At 58.0% G+C, this 10120-nt stretch overlaps 1 protein-coding gene across 1 annotated transcript in view; it reads left to right on the top strand.

Moving 5' to 3' along the window:
• The window catches only part of SBK3 (SH3 domain binding kinase family member 3), a 16705-nt gene extending 12906 nt beyond the window's left edge, over positions 1–3799 (top strand). Inside the window, exons 6-8 of the mRNA XM_029913213.1 lie at positions 744–788; positions 2052–2203; positions 3639–3799. Coding sequence (XP_029769073.1) covers positions 744–788; positions 2052–2203; positions 3639–3799 — 358 coding nt within the window. The remainder of the gene's footprint in view (positions 1–743; positions 789–2051; positions 2204–3638) is intronic.
• Positions 3800–10120: the final 6321 nt, after the last annotated feature.

The raw sequence follows: 10120 nt of genomic DNA, 5'->3' as shown, positions 1-10120 counted from the left end.
TAGGGGAGGAGCCTGGGGGCTGAGCTGAGGGGCTGGTATTAGGGGAGAGGCCTGGGGGCTAAGGGGCTGGTATTGTGGGGAGGCTGGCTTGCTTTAGGGGCAGGGGCTCTCTGTGGTGAAACCCAGCCTGTGCAGAGGGGCAGCCCCAGGGCCAGGTAGCACTTAACTCCCCTGAACCCTCAGCACTGGGCGTGAGCAGGGCCTAGGCCTGGTACTGCCCCAGGCACAGGGGTGGCTAGGGAATGTCGCCTGTGCACACAGCCTATCACACAACCCGCTCCGCCCACCAGGTGAGCCCCAGGCTGTCTGAAGGGTGCAGGGGTCTCCCACACATTCAGGTCCCCCGAGGGTGCTCCGCAGAAAACAGCATCTGATTGGGGGGCCGGGAAATCTTGGCTCAGGGCTTCCCGGGGCATTTTCACCCCTGCAGAGCTTTGACCTCAGTGCCAGGTGCCAGGATCAATGAAATGTCGGTTTGTTAAATGGACAGTGACGCCCTCACTGAGTCTGCAGTGGGGAAACTCAGTGTGACACTCAGAGCAAGAGAGAGAGTCCAGGGACCGGCTCCTTGGCGGCTGTAAACTGGCAGAGCCCTATGGACTCCAATGGAGGGATGCCAGTTCACACCCGCTGGGGATCATCCAGTATGGTGATGCTGATTTACACCCGCTGGGGATCTGGCCCCAGTGAGGCTGCAGGCGTCTGTCCCACACGGTGCAATTCTCTTTGCCCTTGTCCCACAGACGGCGCGAGCAGCAGCGGAGGAGGGGAGGAGCCGACCCGCACAGGTAATGGGCTGTTGCTCTGTCACACCCTTATTATCAGAGCCCGGCTCTGTGCCCCCAGCTCTGACTTCAGGGCATAAAGTCTGAGCCAAACTCACCCCGGGGCCGGGTAACTCCTCGGCCTGCAGCGCAGTCACCCCCAATGGGCTGGGCTCTGCCGGTGCAATTCCCCCGGGCAGAGGGGCAGCACAGCCCCACAGCATGGGCGGTGCGTGACTCATTCATTTGGAGACGCTGGGCGCACCTGGCCTGTGGCCCCAGCCCCAGGCCTGTCCCCACTCGGCTACCTCCCCCGAAAGCCCCGCCCACACTCCACCCCCGGCCCCGCTCTGCCCCCACCCCCATCCACCTCTCATGCCTCTTCCCCCAAAGCCCCCGCCCCACTAGGGTTGCCAAACTGTCTAATCACACAAACCCAAACACCTTTGCCCTGCCCCGTGCCCTGACTCTTCCCCAAGGCCCCACCGCCACACCGCCCCTTCGCCAAGGCCCTGCCCTGCTCACTCCATCCCCCCGTCCTCCCTCGCTCACTCTCCTCCACCCTCACTTTCACCGGGCTGGGGCAGGGGGTTGGGGTGTGGGAGGGGGTGAGGGGTGCTGGCTCTGGGAGGGAGTTTGGGAGTGGGAGGGGGCTCAGGGCTGGGGCAGGGGCTTGGGGTGCTGGCTCTGGGAGGGCTTAGGGCTGGGGCAGAGGCGGGCTGCAGTGGAGGGTTCAGGGTGCGGGCTCTGACCGGTCGGCGCTTACCTTGGGTGGCTCTCGGTCAGCAGCGCAACAGGACTAAGGCAGGGTCCCTGCCTGCCCTGGCCCCGGGTTGCTCCCAGAAGTGGCCGGCACATCCCTGTAGCCCCTGGGGGTGGTAGGGGGCTCCACGCGCTGCCCCTGCCTGCAGGCACCGGCCGTGCAGCTCCCATTGGCCGCAGTTCCTGGCCAATTGGAGCTGCGGAGTCAGTGCTCAGGGTGGGGGCAGCGCGCAGAGACGCCCTGCCCCCCTAGGGGCCGCAGGGCGGCAGGGAGCCTGCCTTAGCCCCACTGTGCTGCCGGCCTACAATCTGCCGGTTTGGCTTCCGTAGCCTCTGGAAGATAAAGCCCGATTCCGGGAGACTCCTGGCGAAACCGGGAGGGTTGGCAAACCTACCCCCCACCTGCCCCTCTTCCCCCGCCCACCTCTCACGCCTCTTCCCCTGAGGCTTTCCTGCCCACTGCTCATGCCTTTCCCCCAAGGCTCCCCGACCCACCACTTGTGCCTCTTTCCCCTCTCCCCCAAGGCCTCCAGGTGGGCAGAGTGAGGATGGGAAGAGACGGAGCGAGGCCAGGGCCTCGGGGGGAAGAGGACGAGTGGGAACTGGGCCTCCAGGAGGATCGCTGGCAGGCCAGGGCCAGGGCCTGGGCATCCTTTCGACAACAGCACACTCCAAAGGTAGGGTTGCCAGGTGTCCGGTTTTCGACTGGAACATCCAGTCGAAAAGGGACCCTGGCAGCTCCGGGAAGCACTGGTGGCCGGGCCATTAAAAGTCTGGTCAGTGGCGCAGCGGGGCTAAGGCAGGCTTCCTCCCTCTCCTGGCTCCGCGCGGCTCCCGGAAGCTGCCAGCATGTCCCTGCGGCCCCTAGGCACAGGTGCGATCAGAAAGGCTCCACATGCTGCCCCCGCCCCGAGCGCCAGCTCCACAGCTCCCATTGGACGGGAACCATGACTAATGGGAGCTGCAAGGGTGGCACCTGCGGGCGCGGGCAGTGCGCACCATGCAGAGCTGCCTGGCCGCCCCTGCGCCTAGGAGGTGGACATGCTGGCCGCTTCCGGGAGCCATGAGGAGCCAGGGCAGGTAGGGAGCCTGCCTTAGCCCCATTGCACCACCGACCGGGAGCCACCTGAGGTAAACGCTGCCTGGCTGGGGCCCAAACCCACACCCCAACCCCCAGCCCAAGGTCAGAACCCCCTCCCAGAGCCTGCACCCCAACCCCCTGCCACAGCTCTGAGCCCCCTCCCAGAGCCTGCACCCTGCACCGCCTCCTGCACTCCAACCCCCAGCCCAGAGCCCGTTCCCACACTCCAAACCCGTTGGCCCCAGTCCAGAGCACTCCTGCACCCCAAACCCCTGATCCCCGCCACACCCGGAGCCCTAATCCCCTCCTGCATCTTAACCCCATGCCCCAGCCCAGTGAAAGTGAGGGTGGGGGAGAGTGACAGAGGGAGGGGGGATGGAATGAGTAGGGTCGGGCCTCAGAGAAGGGGTGGGGCAGGGGTGGGGCCTAAGGGAAGGGGCAGGGAAGGGGGCGGGGCAAGGGTGTTTGGTTGTGCAATTAGAAAGTTGGCAACTCTATCCAAAGGTGGCAGGCTGGCTATCTGGGAAGGCTTAGCCTCCCCTGGCCTCTTGTACCCACCACCCATGCCCCATGGCATCGCTTACATCCCACTTCCACCCTTGTTTGAAAATACAGCTGGTGCCAAGACCTTGTGCTGCTCCTCTGCCCAGGGCGGGGTAGCCCACGCGGTGACCTGCCAGTCACACTGGAGAGGGGCAATAGGGTCTGGGCTGCTGCATCTGTCGCTGGCTCCTGTGAGGCCTTTGCACTGAGTCCCAGTGCAGCCTGAGCAAACCTGGGCCGTTCCCTGCTCCTCCAACCCCTCAGGGCTGTGCTGGGCAAAGGGAGGGGGCTCCCCAACAGCCTCCATCACTTAGGCCTCCCGTCGGGGGAACGTGCCCCTCTGCAGCATGATCCCCCTTAGATCTAGGCCTCCGGGAGCTTACACGGGGTCCCTGCTACGCAGCAGCTGCTCTGTGACTAGTGCTGGCACTGCAGTCCCACACGCTGCTTTGCACACGGCTGTCACCATGTCCCTTTCCACGTTGCAGGGCCAGTCACGTCCCACACCATCTGGGCCGCCCGCTGCGCTCTGGTCCTGCTCCTCCTGGTGTCTGCTCCCGTCATCACCTTCATACTGGAGAAACGGGGCCTGCCCGAGCCTGCAGGGCTGGAGGAGACTCCTCGGGAAGCAGCAGCATCATGGGAATGAAAGGCCTGGGAATGGGAGAACCCCATTGACCAGCTGTGAGCAGGAGACTGGGTGAAGAGGGGCCTGGGAAGATACCAGTGCCCAGCTCTGAGAGGGTGTTGGGGAGACACCATTGGTCAGTGCTGCACAATAGGCCCCTGTGGTAACTGTCTTTGCCCAGGTAACTCCTGCAGCCTCCTTCAGTCCCCCCTCCCTTCCCCTGTTGGGATGCTGTCAGTCACTCTGCCCTGCAGCCCTCTGCTCACTCCCAGGCAGGCCAGGGCCAGGCCAAGTTCTTACCCAACCAAGAACTGTCCCAGACAGACAGCCCAGGCCAGCCCAGCTCCTTCCTTCTGTACAAATAATCCCTGCAGAGAGGCTGTAAGTTTAGAAAAGGAGGATGGGCTAGTTGTTAAGGCACCAACGTGGAACTTCTGGGAGATTGAGATTCAAGTCCCAGCTCTGCGACAGAGTCCTTGGGCCTGTCACTGCCTCTCTCTGGGCCTCAGCTCCTCATCTTTGAAATGGGGACAATAATTCTGCCTTGCCTAAGGGGAGAATTTTCAAAGCCCCTAAGGGATTTAGGAGCACAAGTGTGTGACTATGCTCTGTGCCCACTGCCTGGTGCTCCTAAGTCCCTCAGGTGCTTTTGAATATCTCCCCCTTAGTTTGGGAACTCCCCCGGGCAGGGGCTGTCTCTCACTAAGGGTTCATCTGCACAGGGAAATGGACCAGAAGAACTACACTGGTGTCATAAAATCACTGCAGTTATTCCGGGATAACGCTCCGTGGGGACATTCTTATTCCGGAATCAGAGAGCCCTGGTCAGGGTTCGTTTACACCATTTTCAAAGTGACATAAGCTAAACTGGACAAAGCCCCTCATACACTGGAATAAAGGTGTCCCCACGGGGAGTTATCCAGGGATAGCTCTAGTGGGCTAGGTAGACCAGTGTGGTTCTCCTGGTCAATTTTCCCCATTCAGACCAGGCCTTAGTGTCTGTGCAGCACCCAGAGCAAAGGGGCCCTGACCTTGGCTGGGGTCTCTGAAGGGTCCTTTTATATAAATAATAACGGCAAAATGCAGTCAGAGCTAACCTGTGTAGGGTGCAGGGGCCTTTCCCACCACTGGAAGGACGCATGCCCCCCTGGGATATCTCATGTCTATACAGGGCCTTCAGCAATACACACTCAGCTGCCTTTCACATCTGGGAACGTTGATGGTGGCATCCAGGTCCGTTGTGGGGTTTATAGACAATGTGCAATTCTTAAAATAGGGGAGCAGAGATAAGAAGAAACCCCTGGTAATGTTTCCTCTCTGACCTCTTCAGCCTTTTCCAGGTGAAGGAACCTACCTACCCACTAGATGGGGCTTTGCAACAATCCCATTGCAAAACTCCACCTTACCGATTGTTTCCATGTGTTTCCATGCCCAGACCTGAAGAAGAGCTCTGTGCTAGCTCATAAGCTTCTCTCCCACCACCAGAAGCTTGTCCAATAAACGATATTACCTCCCCCACCTTGGCTCTCTATTTTTTCCAGACACACATTAATGCCGCCATCTACTGGCCAAAGCTATACATGCAACTGTGCAAATTTGTCTTGTTTTTTGACTCTACATCAGGGAGGGTTTCATGAACTTCATCCTGCGGAGCTGACTGTAGCAGACAGATTGTCTCACAGACACCTCCCCTGCAGTACCGGGTTTACCATGGCACCGGGCCCAGAGTCAGAAGGGGCCCCAGCCAGCCCGATCCCCCGCCGGCTGAGCCGGCCAGGAAAGCTGCCCCCACCCCTGCTCCGCCCCTACTCCGCTTCTTCCCCCCCAAGCCCTCTCCCCTGAACTACACGTCCCAGGGGACTCCAGCAGGGGTCGGACGCACCCTGCACTTACCAGGCGGCAGGAAGTGGAGTGACCCGGCCCCAGCCCGCTCCGCTGGGTCGTGCTGGGGGGCGGTTTCTCCCCTGCCCCCCAAGCCCGGGGATTAGATGGAGCAGTGGGAAAGGGGCATGGGATGGGGAAGAAAAGGGGATGGGGAAGCGAGGAAAGAGGCAGTGGGGAAGGAAGGGGGTGGAAGGGGGAAGAGAAGGGGATAGGGGAAGCAGGGGGCCAGCATGCAGATCCCCTTAGCATAGGGTGACCAGATGTCCCGATTTTATAGGGACAGTCCTGATTTTTGGGTCTTTTTCTTATATAGTCTCCTATTACCCCCCACCCTCTGTCCCGATTTTTCAAACTTGTGTCTGGTCACCCTACCTTAGCAGCAGCAGGGGCTCCCCTGTTAAGCAGGCCCATCAAACCCTCACCCTGACAAGCCCAACCTCCCCTGCATCTGTAACACCCAATGAGCCCCCCCAGACACCCTCCCCACTAAGCCCCCACCACCTGCACCTGGACCCCCACCCAAATGAACCCCACCTCCCCTGCACCCAGACACACCCACCCCCCACCCCCGCTGAGCTCCAACCACTTTCACTTGGTCCCCCCTGCAGAATCCCATTGCCCCTGCACCTGGAACCTTCCTGTACATCCAGATCTCCCACTGAGCTTCCTGCACCCAGACTGCCCCACACAGAACCCTCTTACCCCCATCTGGATCCCCCCACACTAAGTCCCTCTGCACTTGGAACCTGCTGCCGGGCTGAGCCTCCCTGCCCACATCTGGTGAGCCTGGCACAAAAGGGGCAGGGCCCCAGGGTGTTTCTGTGGCAGGCCTGGCCCTTGTGCTGTGTCAGGGTCAGGTTCAGTCTCACTGCCAAGTCCCTGTCCCAGGGGGAGGGGGAGGCTGCAAGGTGATCTCCCACCTCCATGCAGCCAGTGGCCTGTGCTCCCCACTGCCAGGGTGGAGCTTCTACATTTATTTATTATGCACAGAATTTGATGCAGAATTTGCACAGGAATATGGGGCGCTGTACAGCTGTGATGGTGGGACTGTGAAGGGGGTGCGGGACAGTAGGGGATCTGTGGGGGGGGGGCTGGGAAGGGAGTATGGTGCGGGTGCTGTGCAGTTGTGGGAGGTCAGCGGGAGGGGTCTCTGGGCAGGGGGTGCTGGGCATAGCGGTTCTGGGGGTATTGGGCATAGGGATCTGTGGGGAAGTTTCTGGGTGAGGGGGTGCTGGGCATAAGGGCAGGGCACCGGGCCGGGGGCAGTGTGGAAGGGGCACGCTGGCAGCGCAGGGCTGGGCGGGCCAGTGTGCGTCTAGCAGTTGTTGGTTTGTAAACAGTGCCCTTGTGCTGGGCTGAGTGGGGCCACTCCCGCTGCGCTGCACCTCATTGCCCCCAACCGGCCCCTCGCTCTGCGGACCGCCCCCCATCACATGCCCTATTTCCCCAATGGGGGACCACAAATATGTTTGGCGCCGGGCCCACAAAAAGTTAATCCGGCCCTGCTCCCCTGCTATTAGCACCCACTTAATATCCCTGTGACCACCCCCACAACAGATTGTTCTGAAAGTCAGCATAAGGAAAGGGCTGGTTTCTCAACAGGAAAATGTTTTCCTCCCACTCTGGTTCTGTTCCCCTATATCCTGACAACACCTTGACACCTCCACCTCCACCCAGCAGGGAATCTCATGCCAGCCTCACCTAAAAACAGAGACCAGAGAGCCAGGGCTTCAACCCTCCAGTGTCAGCCAGAAATGAAACTTCAGTGTGGTTGGGGGGGCTCAGGGCACTGGGCTACAGGGCTTTTTCCTTATAGGGGTCTCAGGCTCCAATCCAGCCCCATGCTGGGGGAACTGGCGAGTTAGAAATAAATCCCCAAGATACAAACTGCCCAACTGGGCCCCACGAGCTAACAATAATGGTCCCAAACATGAACCCTTAGTCGCAATAACCCCTCAATAGCTAGGAGCACATAGCAGCAGGTTTAGAACACACAGCCGCAGGACTACACAGTGTTGCCAGCTTGTGGAATTTTACCATGAGTGTTGCAATATTTGATGTTTTTCTTAACACTCCAGCTCCTGGAGTCATGGGATTAAATGAGAGCCTCAGTTTTCCTTTTTAAATAAAAGCAAGTTCCTCTCCCTTATGGCTGTAAAAAGAAGCTAGAAAACATGAACCTACAGTTGTTCTACATGGAGACACTCAGGAAAATTAATCCCAATTAACTTTTAAAGTGGATTAGTTAAACCGCATTAAACCCCCACGTGGATGCTCTTATTCAGAATGTAAGTGGAGTTAATTTGATTTAGCTCGGTTTAGGTGCTCCAGCCACCCCTCAGCCCCTGGAAATGGTTCAGGCACAAAAACGGGACCATCTGGTCTGAGTTTTCCCACTCCTGGAGCTCCCGTCTGCATGTCTCCCTCTTCCTTGCTGTCATCAGGGGCGCCATTTAGGGGAGGAGGGGCAAGTTTTGTACCACCAGCTGGGAGCAATGCTGCTTACTCCTTCCCCCTCCCCTCAGCAGCCAGGAGCAACTGTTGCTTACTCCTCCCCTCCCGCATCCCCTCCTTTGGCTATTCTTTGCTCAGCGAATAGGAATGCAGAGGTGTATCTGGCAGAGCCAATAGCAGGTCTGGGAACTTCTGTGGCACTTTTTCAAATCCATTGACCACCTGGAATCTTTTCCTGCTGTGAAGAAACAACCGTGTGCTGCCACCACCATAAATATTGTTCAAATTACACTTAAAACTTTCTAATTTTTTCCAACTCTCTAATTTTGCAGTGAATGGCAGTACCCCAGTGTGGCCATTTATTCCGCCATTTAGTTCCACTTGTCTGTGGGAATCTTTCCTTTGCCAGCAATGGGCTTTGGGGTCAAGTACATAGACTGTGACACAGAAACACCAGTTCCACTGGGAATGCCTAGATTTTACCAAATCTCCCCAGAGTGGGGCTGCACTTTTCTAGGGCCTTTTCCCCAGATACCTTTTGAGGAGGGTGACCAGATGTTCCATTTTTAAAGGGACAGTCCCATTTTGTTGGGACTTTTTCTTATATAGGTGCCTATTACCCCCCACCCCCTGTCCTGTTTTTTCATAGTTGCTATTTGGTCACCCTACTTTTGAGGAGCTGCTGCCCCTCAATTGCTGCCATTTTGCTCTCTGCTGTATCTCCTTCTCTTCCAGCTGATAAATATTCTTATCTCCTGTGGTACATACTTTTTAACATTTCTGAGGGTGGCAGAGTCTCACAAACTTGAGGACCATTCATTAATTTCATGGAGCTGACATTCACTCTCTCAAATCCTCACCACAGCACACTAGAAACCTCCCTCCAACTTAATCCTTTGAATGTATCATAACTATTTGTATAAACCCTTCAGTGAACAGAACCCCGAGCCAATCTGAAAAATGTGTACGATTTGGCTGCCAAAATGTGTTTCTTATAGATCTATGCAGCTAACATCCATCATTTAATTACACTATTCAATTCCCCCCCCCCCCGCGCCCCCATTTCATACTGTCTTTCCCCTCTCTCCCTATTTACCTTATTTTTCATGCCACCCCAGTCTGACACATCCACAGGGCCCATTTTCTTTCCCCACCTGAATCCCCCTGGGCATATCCTGACTGCAGCTGGACGCAGACTGGGGGCAATTTCATTGCTGTTAAGGCACCTACAATCCAGGCACATTAACAAGGGAGCAGATTCCCAGGGGCTGTGAGCTCTGAACGTCACTTTCCTGCCCATCCCCAGCACTTTTCTCAATTAGCTGGTGTCTCCGGCTCAGGGATTGGTCCTAGCAGAGCCTGGGGCCGCCCAGTGGGGACGGAGGGGGGGTTTCCAGCTGGAGAAAGTCCCCACCTCAGCTGGGCACAGGAAGAACTGTAATGAAAGTCTCTCCCCACCACAGAGCCGGCTGGGACAGCAGCAGCTGCTCAGCGCAGGGCTCCCCGGTTACACTGGAGGTAGCAGCAGCTTGTGTTTCACAGAGCACCCACAGCCGGGAGCTGCCCAGTGTCTTGTTCTTGCTGCTGCCTCCCTGCTCCCAGCTATCCCAGCCTCTTCCTGTCTCCTTCAATACCCACCTGGGCTGCAGCCTGCCACACACATTGGGACAGGGACTTTCTCCAGAGGGAACTAGCCCCCCTCTCTGCTCCTCCTCCTGCATCTGTGAGCCCCAGAGCTGCTGCGTTACTGACACACACACACACCGAGGCTTTTGCTCCTGTTAGCCCTTGTCGGAGCTAATCCAGCTACGGGACAGTGAGTGCCCTGGGAACAGGAAAGTGACCCAGGCTGTCTCTCCACTGCAATGTAAACCTCAGGCTCAATGCAAACCCCACTTGCTTCCACACTGCAATTGGGCTATCCCCGAGCTTGAACCCAGGACCCTGACGGGTTGGAAGTCTGAGCCCTATTGCTTTGCAGTGTAGACATGCCCCTGGCTTGAT

The sequence above is a fragment of the Terrapene carolina genome, unplaced genomic scaffold (assembly GCF_002925995.2).
Source record: "Terrapene carolina triunguis isolate 2854851 unplaced genomic scaffold, T_m_triunguis-2.0 Scaffold517, whole genome shotgun sequence".
In the NCBI taxonomy this organism is placed as follows: domain Eukaryota; kingdom Metazoa; phylum Chordata; order Testudines; family Emydidae; genus Terrapene; species Terrapene triunguis.
Note: the sequence above shows the minus strand (reverse complement) of the source record. Positions and strands in the feature narration are given on the sequence as shown.